The sequence below is a fragment of the Peromyscus leucopus genome, chromosome 22, assembly GCF_004664715.2.
Source record: "Peromyscus leucopus breed LL Stock chromosome 22, UCI_PerLeu_2.1, whole genome shotgun sequence".
In the NCBI taxonomy this organism is placed as follows: domain Eukaryota; kingdom Metazoa; phylum Chordata; class Mammalia; order Rodentia; family Cricetidae; genus Peromyscus; species Peromyscus leucopus.
Genome location: NC_051081.1, coordinates 25,074,790 through 25,094,309, shown reverse-complemented (window position 1 = coordinate 25,094,309; position 19,520 = coordinate 25,074,790). Strand labels below are relative to the sequence as shown.

General features: G+C 43.9%; 1 protein-coding gene across 4 annotated transcripts in view; it reads right to left on the bottom strand.

Annotated features, from left to right (window-relative positions):
• Positions 1-775: 775 nt before the first annotated feature.
• Positions 776-19,520, bottom strand: part of Map4k3 (mitogen-activated protein kinase kinase kinase kinase 3) — a 168,085-nt gene continuing 149,340 nt past the window's right edge. For all 4 annotated transcript variants that reach the window (XM_028855218.2, XM_028855220.2, XM_028855217.2 and 1 more), the window contains 8 exons: positions 17,884-17,942; positions 16,125-16,228; positions 12,447-12,618; positions 7,345-7,413; positions 7,178-7,270; positions 5,280-5,350; positions 2,818-2,873; positions 776-2,195 (listed from right to left, as the gene is read on the bottom strand). In XM_028855218.2, coding sequence (XP_028711051.1) covers positions 2,108-2,195; positions 2,818-2,873; positions 5,280-5,350; positions 7,178-7,270; positions 7,345-7,413; positions 12,447-12,618; positions 16,125-16,228; positions 17,884-17,942 — 712 coding nt within the window. In that variant the 3' untranslated portion in view covers positions 776-2,107. The remainder of the gene's footprint in view (positions 2,196-2,817; positions 2,874-5,279; positions 5,351-7,177; positions 7,271-7,344; positions 7,414-12,446; positions 12,619-16,124; positions 16,229-17,883; positions 17,943-19,520) is intronic.

Sequence of the window (19,520 nt, the reverse complement as noted above, 5' to 3'; positions counted from 1 at the left end):
TCAATTCCCAGCAACCACATGGTGGCTCACAACCATCTGTACTGAGATCTGGTGCTCTCTTCTGGCCTGCAGAGATACATGCAAACAGAACACTGTATACATAATAAATAAATAAATCTTTTAAAAAATTAATGTTGGTTATTTATAATGTATTAGGGAAATAATATCCGCAATTGCTCTGATTCTAGACACAGAAATGGCTCTCAAATGAATGATCCAAGGTTGCCGTAACAGGTTGGGGAAAAATCAATAGAAACAGCAACTCTTGGTCACCCAACCAAGTTCTTCCCACTTCATCTTTCCATTCCTGACCTCCAGAACTGCGTTCCCCAACACTCCTTGGCTGTCTTATCTCAGGCCATGCCAAACTATGTTCTGTAAAAGGCCTGACAATAGACACTTAGCTCTGCAGGCCAGAATGTTCCTCTGAAACCGCTCAAGTCCGATACTGAATATGAACTTTAGACAACAGGTCAATACATAGGGGGTGCCTTGTTCTCATAAAACTTTATTGACAAAAATGGGGTGGGCTAGATTTGGCTAAGATATTAATTGCCAACTCTTGCTCTAACTAAAACATTATGAATTTGATTTTCCTGACAAGAATACAAGAATCTACAAAAGATGTCCTTTTTTCAAATGCGGGATATTACATTAAAAATACAGATCAAATAATGATGACTATTGGGGGGAGAATTGGATATTTAAGATTTAAGTCAAAACAAAGCATTTCCCTTTAATGCTGTTAAGCCAGAAGACAATCAACTACTCAACAGCATGTTAAAAAACATGTTTATTTTACAGTATGTACAATCAGGAACATGTTTAAAACCATTATCACTTAGAATAAATGAAGAGCATAAATCACAATTTAGTTTGTTCTTAGTGTATACATACTCACATCAAAATATAAAGAACATATACCAAAAGAGCCAGAAGTGTGCATCTGCTACAACTCGATACCTATCTCGATAAGACAGATACATTTCATTGGAAAAAACCAATCAAAAATGATTTTCACCAAACTAAGTTCCTGTGATGTGTAGTAACCATTATAATGTTTATATGAGGTAGTAACTAAATTATTTTGGCCATGTATTAATACTCTAAATCAAAAGAAATAAGAAAATGATAATAAAATAAGGCCAAAAAAGTAAAAATTCCATGAGAAATTTGATCACTTCACTCGGGAATGTTACAGTTTTTCAGTGTGATTCTGTGAAATGTCTAGTGTGGACTCTTGAAGAGTGCTGTTTTGTCTTCGTGCACACTAACCCAGACGACTTCAGTGTTCTATCACGGTACCGCCATTCTGTGATTTAAGTCTTTTTCAAAGGTGTACCTAAGCACAGACAAGCAATCTTACACGATTCTGCTTCAATAGAAAAAGATCAGTTACTACAACAGGGGGTTAATCGGTTTGTTTCACATAGAAAACAATCCAAATCCACGTAAAAAAGACGTTGTAGAACCAAATGCATATTCCCGGCGTCACAGCTTTCTTTGTGACTCGTCCATCACATAGCAATACTCTGTGCAAGGAAACACCAGTACACTTGCATTAAAATTGAAAACAAGATTATAAAATGATTACAGCTCGTTACCATTTTAAAAGTTACAAGATTTATATCCATATTACTAAATTACATATAATAAAAATACAATAGTGTTAAATGTGTTTCATTGCCAGCATCCCATTTTGTAATATAACCACACCCAAGAATATACTAAAGAATTCTTAAAATATTTACCCCAGTTGCATTTTAATCAACATTTACATCTGTACAGATAAGACACTTTTACATCTCATAAAAGTACATTATCTACATCAATTCTTAGTGTATGTCTTCAGCAAATGAAGTTTCACAGAAAAATACTGCTTATATGTACAAACATTACAGAACAATGGATTAAGCACTTGTGTGGTTCAATATGCTAAATACGTCATACCACTAAACACAAAGCCCTCCCGTCGGCCTCATGCCACAACAACTCAGAAGGGACTGAAGCCAGGCCTGTGGCCTCTCTCTGCACAGCTCCACGCGGCCACCGACGCCCAGCAGCCTGGTCACTGTCCCTACAGGTCACTGTCAAGAACACCACGTCTTCAGTAGCTGTTTTCATGACCCGCCAAAATGTATAAATTGCTATTTGCTGTTGGGTTCTCAGTTGGTCTACTTTCCAAAACCACAACCCTAGAAGTAAGAAGAAACACACAAGGGCACAAAGTCATTTCTTTATGAAAACAAACATCAGCTGAAAATAAGATCCCCGTGCCCGCCTCTCTGTTAGTGACCTCTCCAAATGCTGCCCACTGACTATGGGCAGAACCCACTTCCAGGCCCTATGATTACAGGGCTGGGTCCAGCTCTGGGAGGTGCCCACCACCGCCTACCTCCAGATCAAAGCTGCTCTAGGACTTGGGAGTGAAGGGCGAGGGATGAGGAGAAACCAATAACATACGAATAATTTGGGGGTGGGGGGAACTTGGTTCTTCCTAATTATCCTAAAACAATCTGCAGTTTAGAATCTGATGGTAATTAGGAATAAATGTCCAAAATCTTATCTGGCATGACAACTAAAGAGTTCTGTTTGTTCACATTCGCTGTAAGTCACTCTCAACAGTGAGACTGAGGCAAACATCCCCAACAGGCCGTGAGTTCCCGCTACTCGGAAGATTGTCTTTCAATAGTTAAAAAATGAACAAACAGTATTCAACATGCAGAAATTTCAACTCTCTTGAAAGAGTAACCAGCTTTACACTGGACCTGGAAAACATACTTAGTACCAGTCACTTCATAAAGGCCATCTTCGTACCTGTCAGATCCAAGGAGCCTGAAAATTCTTGTGTTATCGGAAATTTCTTGTGTTACCTGTTTAGTTAAAAAATAATTTTTAAAAATTCCTCAAATTAAAGATATGAAATATTTAAAAAATTCTTCCTTTCTTTTGAGACAGAGTCTTGCTATGTAGCCCAGGATAGACCTGTACTCCTGCTCCTCCTGCCTCAGTCTCTTGAGTACTGAGATTTTATGTATGTGGCATCATACCTGACTCCAATATAAAATCTTGTTTGGACAGTTCATGAGCAACATTACGGCAAACAACGACACCCCACAAACCCCCACAATGTGTAGGATGGAAAAGTTCTCGGCCTCATTATTTATGCATTATAAGTTTGTAATCACATCAATTTTTTAGTTAAGGAAAAAATGTGGTGGATTTGGAATTAGTCCTAAAATACTAGCGAAAGAAAATTACTTGCTGGACCATAGACTTCCAGGGAAACTTTTAATGACAAATTCACTTTATTCATCCAAAGTGTCTTGTCACTCATGTTAATGTGAGTGGTTGCTATGCAGGCTGACAGGGACATTTAAAAGTCAGCGGAGAGTTTGACTTTATTAGCTGGGATTTCAGGGGAGAGGTGTGCTTGGCTGGGCACAGCTCTGGTCCTGTAGACGGACAGGAATGGTCTCTCCCCACATCCCTCTAAGTACAAGTCAGTCTAACGCTTGGGACATGCTCCAGACTAACAAGCAGGTTCCCACTTCTTCCCTGGTGGACGATCCCTCAGTGGGACCAACTAACTACTAACCTAACCACTTGAGGAATGAAGATTGAAATGCAAAAGAGAAACTCAGTGTTTATAGAACACAAAATAGTCCAAACGATGCCTCTAGCAACAAGCCCCTTTAGTGTTACAGGCTGAAACTTAAACATTCACTTTGATGGTGAAATGAAATTTATTCCACTAAAGCCCTACAATAAGCCATTCTATAGACATGAGTGTTTCTTTCCCTCTGGTGTGACAGGGCACTGGTGAAGGAAACCCCTTCACTTCAGCAATGGTGGCTCAGGCCTGTGACTGCCAGGGAAGCAGGGCCTGGCCGGTCGGAAGGATGTGACATTCTTGGAGGTGTACTGTGTGGTTTTAAAAAGGCCTCCATGTAAGATTTTGAACAAACTTTCTTTCCTTCTTCCTCCTGCCCCCAAACCCCCTTTTCAATTCCAACCTGTTCAAGTGATGCTCCTGAGATTGGCTTGGGGATCCCAGGAAGTTTTTGATTGTTTTACCTGCCTATAATATTTTAGGGGCAACTGTTCTTCTTGCTCATGCTAACCCCAGCACTGCCAGCACAAAGGCTAAGCTGAACTAAGGACGTCAGTGTCTTAGAGTTATTTCTGTACAGTAGGAAGCACTTATACAAAGGACAACAGTCACATCACGTGAATAAAGGACCAGGAGGCAAGATGGCTCCTCAGTGCTTCGGGGCTCACTGTCGTTAAGGCAGGACAGAGCGTCCTGGGTCTGGGGAGGTCATGTGAGTAATGGCAGAGGTTCTTGTTGGAGTCTGAGGGTGGTTGTGTGGAAGCACATGGAGTATGGACTGAAGCTGATTGGCTGATGACTGGAGAGAAGGTGTTAGAGTCTCGGAGCATGTGCTACTGATCCCGTCACTGGACTGAACACAGTGACCATAAACAGAGCTATCACTGTGGTCACCTAGGAACTTCACAGTGTTGAGAGAATTGCTTGAAACAGATTTTGTATTATCGCAGCAAGACATTACATGGAGGGAGTCCAAACTGGAGGTCTCCATCGGGTCCCTCCCCTCAGAGATTGGAGAACGTCCTGGAAGAGGGGAGGAAAGACTGTAGGAATCAGAGGGAATGGGGGACACCAGAACATGGCCATAGAATCACACGGGCTCACAGAGACCGACACAGGAAACCCAGGGCCTGCAGAGGTCTGCACCGGGTCCTCTGTGTGCGTCTTACGGCCGTCAGGGCTTCTGTGGGACTCCTAACGGGAGAGAGGTGTATCTCAGACTCTATTCCTCCACTGGGCTGCCTTGTCCAGCCTCAATGGGAGGGTGTGTGTCTAGTCTTATTTTATCTTGTTCTGTTCAGCTGTCAACTTTTGGAGGCTTTTCTGAAAAGGAAACAGAGAGGGAGCGGATCTGGGGAAGGGCGGGAGAGCTGGGAGGAGTGGAGGGAGGGCAGACCGTGGTTGGGATGTACTGTATGAGAGAAGAAGCTATTTTCAATTAAAAACCGAAACAGAAAAGGAGACAGGTCTTACTCTGTTGCCTAGGCTGGATCTGAACTCTTGGCTCAAATGATCCTCTGGCCCAAGCCTCCTAACACTAAGATGATAATATGCCTGCCCCCTTATGACTACTTATGAACACACTTCAAAAAAGACAGCTTAGTTATATAAAACTGAATGGTATTGTAAAATAAAATAAAATTAAAAAAAAAAAAAGACAGCTTACCTCATTAGATCTAAAACTTCGACCTTGCATCCCGTGTTTCCAGAAAGCTAGAACACTGTCTTGTAGACAAACTAGTGGGCAAGAACAACTCGGTTACTGTTAACGGTACAGGAGTCCAGCGCCAAGCACCCTTCATGCCTGCCTATCCCGCACAGCAATGGTCCCACCACCACCTCAGTACTGCACAGATACGGCGTCCTTCCCTCTGGGGTTTAAAACATTCAATATACATGGTGCATTCACCTTTTTGGTATGAAAAACTTACTGAAAATATGCACTAGACATTTGTTTTGTTAAGTTAAAAAATAAAACCTATGAGCACACGAAAGTACAGACAACAGTAGAGGAGCCATACACACGCTCCTCCCAGTTACCAAATCTAAATACTCTACCCCAGCGGCCTTTGCTCCAAAAAAGACAAACACACCTAGATTCCCTCAGCCCCACCCACATCTCATCTGGCCTGCCTTCCCTGCTCGGACAGCACTGTAATCAACTTTGCATTTATCAGTCTCAGATGTGTTTACATTAATTAGTTCCATTGTCTTTTTTGGTTTTTTTTGTTTGTTTGTTTGTTTTTCTGGAGCTGAGGACCGAACCCAGGGCCTTGCGCTTACTAGACAAGCTCTTCACCACTGAGATAAATCCCCAACCCAGTTCTACATTGTCAAGGTAACAACGTTATGTTGAAGTTTCCTACTGCCATCCACTTGTTATGATGAACAATTATTTCTATTTTTCCTTATTATAAATAATAGCACACTAGTCATTCTTGCGCATGTTTCTGAAAACCTGCACAATATTTTCTGAGGCATGGCATTAGAAGCAGAAACCGCGGGACATAGGGCACAGGCATAAATAAGGGCGATTTTAGTTTTACATGTTTCTATCTTCCAGTTCCCTATTTACACTGTTGATAAAGTGTAACTGGAGGAAGAAATCTGATTTGTTTCCTGAAGAAATCTAATGGTGCTGGCATCATTTTCCCACTGACATACAACACTCTAAGGTTCCATTTACATGTGGTCCTACTCTGGTCCTTCTCTCTGTCCCATTCTTCTGTTGGTATCTGTGTTGACAAACACACTGTTTGCTCTTGGCCTTGGCCTCTGCCAATGTATGTACATGAAAAACTATTTTATTGGTAAAATATATAAAAAACCCCACCCCAAACCCGTGCATCACACACACACACACACACACACACACAACACACACACACACACCAAACCTGTGCATTTTAATCCTAATTATTCTTTTCTCCAGCCCTGCACTTCATGATCACTTTGTTTTACTTTCTCAGCACTTTAAGATACTGATATGCCAGAAATCCCTTCCAGAGACTACAACCACTCATGAGAAAATGGCAAGAAGTAAATTTTGTTTATGTTTTAGAGATAGGCTCTCGAGATGCTAGGTTTCTGAGCTGGACTGGAATTTGCTCTGTAGCCCAGGCTGGCCATGAGCTCACAATCTTCCTATCTCAGTCTCTTGAGTTCTGGGGATGCACAGATGCATCACTACTCCTGGCTGAAGGAACTCTTAGACATCAAACTCTCTGAGCAGCAGAGAACAACTGCAAATGCAGCAGGGCGTACCAAGTGCCGGATCTCAAAGCACCGACAGGGAATCCGTAGGACTCTGGAGGAAACGTAAACTCCTAACATGTTGTAAGAAATATTATTTAACTTTGTGAGCGCCACATCTGAAAGGAAGCAACCATTTACAGTGTATGTGACTATTACAGACTGGAGAACGTACAAGAAGGAACCCTGACAGTGACCTCATGCTATTATATCCAAATGAAAAAGGCCTTAATATATATTCACAACGTGAAACTATCAGATAGACCATTTGAAACACTTCACAATGCAAAGAAATACAAAGCAACGACTCACCTATGGACTCTATCTGGAAATCGAAGGTGAGCTCTGATGATAATTTCCTGCTGGATTTCAATCTTCCTTGGAGATTCACTATTTTTATACAACCTACAGGAAAACAGAAGTCACTCAGCAGTCTGAGGAGAGAAATCTTCCCAGAGAAGACACAAATGGACACTTACAATCCAAGCACACGAGGATGGTGTCTCTCTCCAGCTGGGTTACATGAGTGACGTTTGTCTGCGGGGTATCTACAACACAAATGCAGCCGGATAAAGTTACAGAAAGCCACAATATTTACAACGTACTTTTCTTACACAAAGAAAGACTTGTGAACTGCTGCGTTTGAAATGGATGGACGTCTCCTGCAGGGCACACACAGTCTGCACTGGGTCACGTGAGTTCTGACACCGATGTGGACATCAGGCACAGCAGAGCTGGCTCCTGTCTGGTCTACGGCTAGTGAGGGCGCTATTCATACATTATTGTAAATACGTTTGAAGTCAGGAGTCGTGCCTTGTAAATACCGTCCTGGCCAATTTCTGATTTTAAACTCAGGAGATTTGGGCTGTGCTCTGAAGATCACCAGATGCTCTTAGCTCGTGTGATCAATGTGTATTAATGAAAGAATTGGAGAGTCAACAAATTACTTTTTAACTGTAAATAAGCTAAAATAGTGAAGCTTTTTCCAGAAGCTCATAATGTGTTTGTGGGGTGTGTAGCTGGTTATGTGTGTGTATGCTTGCCTGTGCTCTGTGTGTAGGCCAGAGGTCGACACTGGGTGTCTTCTACAATTCTTCTAGTCTCTTGAGTCAGGGTCTGTCACTGAACCTGAACTTGCTGTTCCAGCTAAACTGGCCGGCCAACACGCCCCTGGATCCTCTGACTGTCCCGGTACTAAGGTTACAGACGCACAACACGTGGGTCCTGGGAATCCAAACTCAGTCCCTCCTGCTTGCACGGTAACACTGTAGCCACCGAGTCATCGCCCAGGCCCCGGATTATCCTTAGGAGACACTGGTGCCCCAACAATACTCTCAAGATTCCCCGAGAAACTGGAGTGTGAGAGCCTGGGCCAACAGAAATGAGAGCCCAAATCATTCCCTCTCTCTTCATCTCGTGAACTCTGAGAGATATTTTCTGTATTAATGGAAATCCTCCAGATAAAACCCTGGTAAGTTTCTTGGAAGGGAGCTGTTTTAAAGTCTTTTGTCAGGAAATGAGGCCTTTTATTTAACAATTAGAGTGCATTTAAAATTCAAACACTTCAGAGATCTAAGACATTATTGAAACTGACTGACAGCAAAATATTTCTCACTCGGCAATCTTTTCCTGTCAAATAAAGACAGAACCAGAAAGCATGCGTGTCCCAGCTGTCTCACGGGGAGACGGTGGGTAATGGAGAATGTGACAGACTGGGAGAGCCAAAGAGAAACCTCATAATACTGCAGAGGGCTGTATTATACACATCTTCCTTCCGCAAAGTCTCTGTGAAGAGATACGATTCAGTTCAGTGTGCTGCTCCACACCTCGGGCTCCACGTGTTGGGAAAGCATTTGACATCTTTTGTTCCCCACCTAAGTATAAAAGTTGCTCAGATCGTGTGTGTGTGTGTGTGTCTGTCTGTCTGTCTGTCTGTCTGTCTTTTGTCCCCTTTCTCTTTCTCTCCTTCTCAACCTCCACCCCTCCTCTCCTGTTCTCCGACAGGCTGTCACTCTCTTAGCCCAGGCTGGTTTGGAAGCTGTTCAGCTTGTGCTGGTCTTAAGCTTCCAGCAATCTTCCTGCCTCCGCCTCCTGAGTGCTGCAGTTCCAGGCTTCTTCTTTTTATTAGCAGTCTTCTAGACTTCCAACCAACTCCTGCCTAACGATATCTTACTAGAAAACTGTTTCTTTGACATTTTCCCTTTTGAGATGTCCATTTTCTATTGCACAGCAAACATTCCATAGTGGAGTGTGTGTTTTTTGTTGTTGTTTGGGGGACAGGGTCTCATGTAATCCAGGCTGGCCTTGAACTCACTATGTAGCTGAGCTTGGTCTCGAACTCCTGATCTTCCTGCCTCCACCTCCGAAGTGCTGGGATTACAGGTGTGTACCACCACACTTGGCTCTACAGTATTTTTAAAGAGAAAAAAGTAAAAGGGGCTTTCACCATCAATGGGTTGTTCAAAAACTAAAGATAAGACATTTAAAGGTCATTTTTTAAAGTGTGAGAGTTCAATCTGGTTTATTTACCACAAAACTAACATTTTATGTCTATTATTTTGCTACAGTACAATATGAGTTTCAAACTATAATCAAATTTCTGTAAAAGGACTATTCAGACCTAATATTTGCTAAGGTGATTGGGGTAAGCTGCCATAAAGGAAGTGCCTGTTCAGTAACTTGGCAATATAGATTTAATACTTGAGAAAATAAATTATATAGAAATTATTTTCAAATATCCTCACAAATACTTCAGAAATAGCCATTAACTTACATATGTATCTGAACTTGAAATCATTTAAAGTTTCATTGAAGATCGTTCTGAAGGTATTCTGATGTAGCCTCCCTTCCAAGGCACTGTCTTCTCTGTTAGTCTCAGATTGGTGTATACATGACTTTGAAGAAAATTAGTTTATTATTTATGTGTTATGGGTGTTTGGCCTACATGTCTGTCTGTGCACCACTTCACTGCCTGGTTCCTGAGGCGGCCAGAAGAGCCCCTGGAAAAGGAGTTACAGACAGGTGTGAGCTGCCACGTGGGTGTTGGGAATAGAACCCACGTCCTCTGGAAGAACAGCCAGTGCTCTTAACCACGGAGCCATCTCTCCAGAGCCTGCACTATTCTCTTAAGGCGCGGTGGTCTCCTTAACATCCCCAGCACTGACTGGGGCTTGCAGAGGAAGCACTCTGGAGCTGGGGCCTCGCAGTTCTCTGATGCAGCTCACATTTGGGGAGCATTGGCTTTCACTAACTACTCAGTGATCTCTTTGATTGATAACCTTACTAAAGTGACAGAGTGAGATTAAAAAGGTAAAAATTAAATTTAAATACCTGAAAATATAAATGCTATGAAATGCATACATTTAAAAAAATATTATTTTGAGACATATAGAGAGGCTAGCCATCTCTCTGACTCAGCCTCCTAAGTGCTGGGTCTTTTGGTGTGCACTTCCAGGCCTGGCCTCTGGCAGCTGTAAATGGTTCCTTCATTAATATGCACTTCAGGAAGTCTCAATCTTTATGTGAATAGTAGTACCAAACAACTGAATTCTATAAAACTCTAAAAATTAGTGTGAAAAGAGATGGAAAGCACTATCAAAATATTAAGATTTGCCCACATCTTAAACTGTTACTTGGTTTTTGAGAAACATGATTCAGTTGGAAATATTAATACAGCCTTCTCAAAGTAAAATTATTAGAAATGTGTGTGACTTCTATATTTTGAGGTGGAGAGAGGGCGCTTGGGATTGGACTCCAGACTTTGTGTGTGCACTTTTTAAGATTTTCTTTTTAATTATGCATATATAAATATGTGTGTGTGTGTGTGTGTGTGTGTGTGTGTGTGTGTGTGTGTGTGTGTGTAGGGATTTGTACACATGAACGCAGGTTCCCTTGGAGGTCAGAAGGTGTCAAATCCCTTGGAGCTGGAGTTACAAGTAGTGGTGAGCTGCTTGCCATGAACTTGGGTCCTCTGCAAGAGCAGTGTGTGCCCCTCCCTTCTGTGACTTCTCTGCAGCCACCGAAGCTCCTGGCCTGCGTGTACTTTGCATTAAACATGCACTCCCTACCCTGCCACACCAGCAGCCTACAGAAGTGACCAGATTTGTTGCCTTTGAGATAAACAGCTGTCTGAAGTACATGACTTTAAATAATATATTCCTCAAAAGTCAGGAGAACACACTGGGATCTACCTCATTTTATAGTAAGACATGTGTGTTCCTATGAAAAAACATTTAACAAATATACGCAGTTATGTGGTTTGGATCTGAAATGTCTTCAATCGGTTCATGTCTTAAACCTTTCATTTTACATTTTACAAATGTATTTACTTGTGTGTGTGTGTGTGTGTGTGCATGTGAGTTACAGTATGATATGGAGGCCAGAGGACAACTTGCAGGAGTCAGTGCTCTGCCATGTGGTGAGAAGGCCAGGCAAATACCACGACAGGCTCCTAATAACTCAGTTAAGGACCAGGCCTCAGTTCCTGCCTCTTGAAACTAGACAGACAGTTTCCGAGGAAGCCACGAACAAAGGGCAATCGATCACCAATGCCCCCAATGGCAAGGATGAGAGGAACTACAGTACCAGGCCTGAGCCAGCCCCACAGTAGCTCAGGCAATAACCAAATAAGGACAGCCTGGGACTTGTCCAAACTTGCCCCCAAATGGAAAAAAACTATAGCTTTAGCCAACCCCATGCTAGCCCTAACCAAACATACTCACGTAAGCCAATCATAGACAGAATGACCTAACTGCTTTTAGAATTCCTTGAGCTGTGGATAAAAGAGCCTGCAAGCTTCTCTCCAGATCTCCATTTTGCCTTTGTGTTGGATGTGTGGCCCCAGCATGCTGGTATTTCTTATTCTCAAGAATTAAATGCTCTTGTTGATTGCATACGCATCTGGTGGTCTTTGTGGGACTTCTCTAGGACCCTAACAGTTGGTCCCTGGTATAGAACGCTGGTCATCATGTTTGGCAGCAAGCTCCTTTACCCTCTGGGTCTTCTTGCTGGCCCCTCATGTTTTATTCTTGTTTCTGATTGGTTGTGGTGCTTTTTTAAGAAGCTGATGGAAGGTTATCAGTAGGGACAAAGCTTTCAAGGGGTATAAATAGCCTGTCTCCTACTTCCTGTCTTGTTCTGTTTCCTGGTCGGGCACGATCTGAATGGGGGCCCTTCACATGCTCCCATTGCCATGAACTGCTCCGCTCTGTACCACAGCAGGCTTCTCTACCACAGTGGCTGAAGCCCTGTGAAGCCATGAACCAAAATAAATCTTTCTAAGTTGTTCCTGGTATGTATTTTGGCCATATAAAGACACATAACAGATTCAGACACCAAATTCATGTCCACATTTAAATAGTGTATGCACTTTCTATATATGTATTTTTCAGTCAAATTGTTTTAAATGTGTTAAACACACTAGCTATAATGTAGAGCATGTTATCTCTTCTTCCAGTTTACTAATATAGTTATTTAAGACTGGCTTTTTATGCAGTTTCTGCTTGCTGGGAAATACAGAACGCTTATTGCCTTTAAAACAACCACATGTAGTAGCTTTCATAACTCCACAATGATCACAAACCTGATTCTGTAAACCATGACGAGGTAGAGTTTGGATTGACAGTCTCAAATCGAACCACCTGGTTGAAGTCTCGCCCTCTGCTGACCCCAACACACACCAGAGGGTACTCCTGCTCGGAGACCACCAACATCTCAAACATCCGGAGTGGGCACGGCATCGGAAAGTCTATGTGCTGGAGGGAGACACAAACACGATTGAGCAGAGGGGCCGAGGCCACAGCATCCGGAGCGGCAGGGAGAGATCAGAGTCTCCCTGGACGCGGGAGGGCTTTCCGCTCTCAAGACTGCTTCTTGCTCCCGGGACCCAGAGTGTGCAGATCCATCTGAAGTTCAAAGTATCTTTATTAACCGGAAGTTGAAATTACACAGTTTTGGATACTAGTGCCGGAAAGGAATCTCTCGAGAGAGCTAGAAAATGAAGTTCAGGAGCTGAGTGACTGGTTAGCCATGCGCCACAAGGTTCTTAGTGATGCTCATTCGCTTTTCTTACCAGATGAGCAAACGTGGAGGAAAGACAACAAAAAGAGACAAGAGCCTCCAGACTCAAGTGACTTCACCAATACATTAACTTTAATTTTATGTCACTTTACAATTATTTTTATATTGCTCTAAAGGAAACAAATACATTCCCAGTTTGGAGATCTGAAAATAAGGAACACTAACTTCATTACTGCCCAGGGACAAAACAACACAATATGCCCATTTCCACCAGAATGGCTGAAACTGAGTGACAGCAAGCATGAGAGCCCAGTAAAGGGTGGTGGGGACAGCCAATGGTTAGAGATGCCATCTACCGACGTTAAACACTTGCCTTGCGACTCGACAGTATTTGAGGTAATCCACAGAAGGGACGGGCATTCACAGGAGACTGTGCCCAAGTGTTCATGGCAGACTGTTCAGAAGAGCTAGGAAACATTCAGCTGGCTGACAGCCACAGGAGGGATAGAACACTGGGGCCAGAAGAGGGGCTCGGATATCCTAAAATCAGTTACCGATGGCTGTGAACCACGGTGTTGGTACTGGGACCTGAACCTGTGTCCTCCGGAAGAATAACCACTGATTCAGCTCTCCAGACCTAAGCCTGTCTTACTTTTAAAATAACTTAAGTTTTAATTATATGTGTGTGTGTGTGTGTGTGTGTGTGTGTGTGTGTGTGTGTGTGTGTGTGTGTGTGTGTGTCTACAGGTGCTGGAGGAGGCAGAGGTGTTGGATCCCATGGATGTGCAGTTACAGGAGGTGCCAGCCACCTGATGTGGGTTTTGGGACCTGCACTCAGGTCCTCTCTAACAGCAGAATGTGCTCCTAATCTTCAGCCCAACCTTCCATAGTTATGATCAGGGAATTTAAAGAACTTTCAGATGTGGTTAAGACTCCTAAAGGAGGAAGAAAATGATCCTTCTGGATCTTTTTGTTCTGAGCATGAAAGGAGCCAAGAGGCTTTGACTCTCGGTGATATCAGGCTGAGTACAGAAGTCACTAACAGCATGGATTCCTGATGCAGACCCAGGAGCTCCAGTGAGTGAGGACAGTCCCTCCATCCGACTTACTCTAGCACTGAGTCTTTAGAGGGAGAACAGTGTGGTTGGGAAGATCTCTAGTTTAACCCTATTTATGATAAAACAAAAACATAGCCTAATGAGGTGCACACTGCCAGAAATACCACCAAGAGGAAGAACACAGAAAGCAAGTTTTTGAATGCGTCTAATAAACAGTACAGAAGCACTGAGAAAAATGAGTATCAAATTCATAAACGAGTGTGCAGTGCAGAGAAGTCACAGAGCGGACACAGGAAGGGGCTCAAGAGACATCGGGAAGAGGGTGCGGATAGTCCTCAGGAGGGGCCAGTGTGCACCGACCCGCTGTCCCAGAATGCTGGCCACGGGCCTCGATAGTCAGTCAGATCAAGCTCCCCAGTGCCATTCACTTGGAAAAGAGAAGCCATGGAGGGGGACCCTGAGACTCGCTGCACGTATTCCCTCCTGTGTGTTTTGTGTGTTGTATGTATGTGTCATGTGTGTGTGGAGGCCAGAGGAGGCTGTCGGGCGTCTTCTTCACCAGTCATTTCCTTATTCCTTTGAGACAGGGTCTCTCACTGACCTTGGAGCTTGCTGTTTCTCTGACAGGCAGGCTGGCCAGCAGCCCCAGAGACCCTCCCCACCCTCCCCCACTCTCCAAGGACCTGCACATGGCTACACCCACCCCTCTTTTTACATGGGGATCCACAGGAGGGCCTCATGCATGTACAGCAAGTATTCTTATCTTATGTACTGAACCACGTCCCCAGACCTTTCCGCACGTTCTTGGTCTTTCTAGCCCCTTTAATGGAGGGAGACATGGTCTAACAGAACAGGAAGTGACCCACGGAAGTCATTCATGCTGAAGCTTAATCATCTTCTCGGTGTGTGTGGGTAACGGATACCATGGAAGTTTTAGCTTTATAGAGGTGAAGAATGGGAGGACCAGGAAGGCTGTAGCTGAAGTCAAATAAGGAAGAAAAGGCAGGAAGGGCAGGGAGAGACTGGAAAATCCCAACTGTACAGATATTCCCGCTCCACCTAGGGAAATACTTTTTTTGAACTAGGCAAGATAAAAGAGAGGCTTGGAAAAAGCGAATTTGGGGAGAAGTTGTCAAAGGATAGGAAATTCAAATTCAGTGGTCACAGGGTGCTGTGGACAGAAATGTGCAGAGCTTGGCTTCTAAAACTAAAATATTTACTTATCCTCTTTTTTATTATACCCCTTTTGTGGTCACTAGATAACATTACAGGCACTAGTCACGGTTTTATAATATAAGCTTACAAATAGTAAAACCGAATTGCCTCAGGTTTTTTTTTTCCCAACCACACACAACAATTTTGCCTCAAAAAGGCCGCACGCTCTAGGAAATTAATACAGCTACTTTCCCTTAGGCTTGGAGTTAGAGAATTTCTGTTGCAGTGAAATTATTTTGGAATTACTACCTCAAAAGGTTTTCAAATTTTCTTTAGCGTAAGCCAGAGAGTGATATGAACGTGAGGACCAAAGCTGGCTGCTGTTGTCTGTAGACTTCAGGTGACAGGAAGTCAGTGCCAGGGACTTTCTGTTCCGTACCACAGTTCTGAAGGCCCCTATTCCAGTTTCCTGACAGTTATTCCACAGGGACCAAATGCTCATGAAACATGACCACACCAGAGCAAATAAAACAACTGGAAAAACGTCACTTGGCATTTACTTGGCGGGACTGCTGTTCTTTAGACTTTAAAGAAGGTTTCCCTTATTTTTTTTTTTTTTGTTTTTGTTTGTTTTTTTGAGACAGGGTCTCATTACCCTAGCCTGGCCTTGAACCTGATCCTCTTGCCTCCCTCTCCCAAGTGCTAGGATCACAGGCACACCACCACACCTAGACCTTCCCTGAAAATATTTCGAAGATGAATTATTAGTGAAAGATCCTAGGGAGACTTACAGCCCCCGGTTCTCCGGAGGCCATGGGAAGGCTGGTCTCTTTCTAGTCCCTCACGGCCATACCCTAAACTACCTCTCTGGTTTCTTGGAGAACTTTCCCGTGGCCAACCACGTAGCTTTTACAATCTACCACACAATCCAAAAATCATCAGAATTGAGAATTAGCTGAGAAAAAGTTTTCTCTCAAAGAACAGAAAAGCTACCAGGGGCTCCCACTAAGGACGCCATGACTGCTTACCTTAATTAACATAAACTTCTGCATCGGCTCAACCCATTCCAACAGAACAATGCTCGTCTGAAGTGCTCCGCACAGGTATTTATGGCCCGTGTAAGGATTTCTTACTGAAAAGGCAAAAAAGTAAACATCAGTTTTCTTAGTATATAAAATCCTTACAATAATAGTTACATGCTCCCGTCCTCCCCCTCTAGAAATAGTTTTAACAAAAACTCAAAAGCAGGCTGCCCGTTCGTTCTTAATTCTATAGAAGGGGGACGAGAAAATACTGTTTCAGCAGATGGCGAGAGGAGCCCCGGCACTTAAAGAACCTTTGTTTACATGCCCCCGTGTGGCTGCTGACATGAGCAGGAGTCACGTGCACAGTGTCAGGGAAGTTAGCCGAGGCTGCCCCACACTGAAGAAAGGGCCAAGGCGAATTTGGGAAGAAGTTGTCAAAGGATAGGAAATTCAAATTCAGTGGTGACAGGGTGCTGTGGACAGAAATGTGCAGAGCGTGGCTTCTAAAACTAAAATATTTACTTATCCTTTTTTATTATACCCCTTTTGTGGTCACTAGATAACATTACAGGCACTAGTCACGTTTTATAATATAAGCTTACAAACAGTAAAACCGAATTGCCTCAGGTTTTTTTTTTTTTTTTTTAAGCTTTTCTTACATTTAAGATATAGTTAAATACATGGAAATTAGGGGTTTTTCAAAAACTGTTTGAAAGACAAAATCCATTAACTTCAAATGGGTTTGAAACAGTTAAAAGGCAGAGTCACTGAGGGGCAATACGACCCAGCCAAAGCCAACAGAAAAGCCTGGCTGGGAAATCAGCGACAAGGAAAACGCAGTCTCTTTCCTCACACAGAGCCAAGTCAGCGAGCCGGGTAAGCGGCCACTCAAGGGCCACGTCCACCCGGTCCTGTCAGCAGCCGGGCCAGCAGCTGTTGCCATTTCCTCTGAGCTTTCTGCCCGGCCTCTGGATCGGAGCCTCAGCCTTGCCCATCTCGTCTCCCTGCACTGCTCCTGTCTGGCTCAGTCAGTCCTTGTGAGTGTACAGTAGCAGAGGTCACGTCCACATTGGTCCTCACACCCCTAATTCATCTGTTCACGAGACCCCACCCAGCTCTGCAGCCTGTGACAGGATCCATTTCCCGCATGTTTATGTCATTCTGTTCAGTGTCCTCTCCAGCTCCTCCCGGGTCATGCTCCCGAGGCCTGCACAGCCCAGAGGCTTTCCCTGCGGCCTGTGGTTAGCGGTCTTTCCACACACTGGCAGTGTAAGGACAGCGTGCTCCCGTCCCTCCTTCCCCGACAGTCACTTACGGGAAGGAAACCATTTGGGCTTCTGTTGTCACGTGTAATCAGAAAGCGAGTTGTGATAAGGGTCGGGGAGCATTCTGGTCCAGAAGTGTGTGCCCAGGGGAACTACAACCTTCATGTAATGAACACTGGTTCACAATCACAGGTATCAGAGTGCACGCTGCGTGAACAAGAGCAGCTGCCTGAGCCTCTATAACCGTTCACAGGGAACAAGCCATGCTTACTTCTGGGGATGCGAGTCACCCCACCATCAGTGATTACAACAATCAACAAAGCATCTGCTCAGCACCCGCCGTGTGGAGCTGCTGTATTTGTCTCAGTCTACACAGACAGAGAAAGGCCAAGAACGCTGCTTTACTTGAGGGGTGAGGGAGGGGAGCTGAGCTACACCCTACAGGACGTGAGCCTCACAGGGCTCCCTTATAGACTGCAAAGCGGGAGTCTACTTACCCACACAGCACTTCTGACAGCCCTTGGTGTCGGGGATTTTTGCTGATACAGCAAACTTCCTGAATTGGAAAGGAGAAGAGTATGTGATGCAGGCAGGCAAAAGGTGCATTGCAAAGATGCTGTTACAGATCGGGGGAGCAGGAGCTAAGCGTTGGTTCTGCTGAGTCTCCATTAGAGTAAGGGTACAGGGGCTGGCAGGACAGGTCAGGGCTGAAGAAAGGCATTTGCTACCAGGTCAGAGGTCTGGAGTTTAATCCCTGGCACCCTAAACGTGGAGGTTTGTCATCTAATCTCCTCACGCACGCCATGGTACGAGTGTGGGCGCACGTACAACACACACACACACACACGCACGCACGCACACACCACACACGCACACAAAGTTACTAAGTAAATAAATGTAAAAGGTTAAAATACATTGGATCCCTTTCTCAGGTCCTTCCACTAGTTCGGAATGGATTAAACTTTTAAGTTAAAACAAAACCATGGAGTATTTTGAATACAGAAGAATATGACCTTAGGAATGACTTTTAAAAATGTAAAACCAATAGACAACATAAAATACACACATAGGAAGTTGCAGTCTTCATCGGCACATCCCTAACCCCTCAAATTACAGAGTACATTCAATGGGCAGCCTCAGTAAGCCTCTGGTTTTTACCCCAAAAAAGTACCTCGGCCAGCGTCTGACAAAACAATGTACAAGAGATGCCGGGAGGAAACCAGTGTAGAAGGCATTTTCCAACACCGTCCCTGTCTGCCCGATCAGTGGATTAAATTAGGTACCAAAAGCTGTCTCTTAGTGGTAGCCGCAAGTTACATTACGATCGTCTGATGCCAAACACTTCAGCACACACTATACACACCAAAACAAAAAACACACACACTCTTAAACACACACAACACACAACCACCATCTCACCACACACACACACACTCACTCCTCAAACATATAGACACCGAAGCCTCGTGCACCTTTAATCTGCTCTAACTATCTTTTCATCGCAAGCCCTGGCACTCATCACTCAAGCTTTTGTCTACCTCTCTCACCACCTTTATACACGCATACTATGAACACTATGCCATAAATCCCTCCTCGCCAGCAGACTACAACCAGCTTCCAAGAGAAGAATGCATAGGAGATATTACAAATTTTGCGTTAAATAGTTTTACGTGACCGTAGCAACTCACCTGCCCTGCTCGAGATTGCTAGGCTTCCCTTAGCTGGGAAAAAGCTGGATCTTGCTTGAGATACCCTCCCTGCTCCTCTCTGGACAGCCTCATGGCATGCGAGCGCCCACCCCGAAGCTCACAATCCTTTCCTAGGTCTTACACAGTCCGCTCTTTGGGCCGACTTCAGTCTGTGCGAGGTGCTACCTATCCACCCACTGCCACATCGCAATCAAACATACCTCCTATGGCTGATAAAAAGAAAACATATTTATACAGAACATATTTTACAAAAAACTCTGGCGAGTGTAAAAGAAAGAACTATGCTAAAGGAGGTGGATTTAAGTCCCCACTAACTTGTGGTCATAAAGTGCCATATAGGAGCGCATATGGCGTAATGGTTCTACCCAGTATTGTTGGAATTCCCATTTTTTGGCCCAAATGTACCGAGATATGACTTTCGTCCA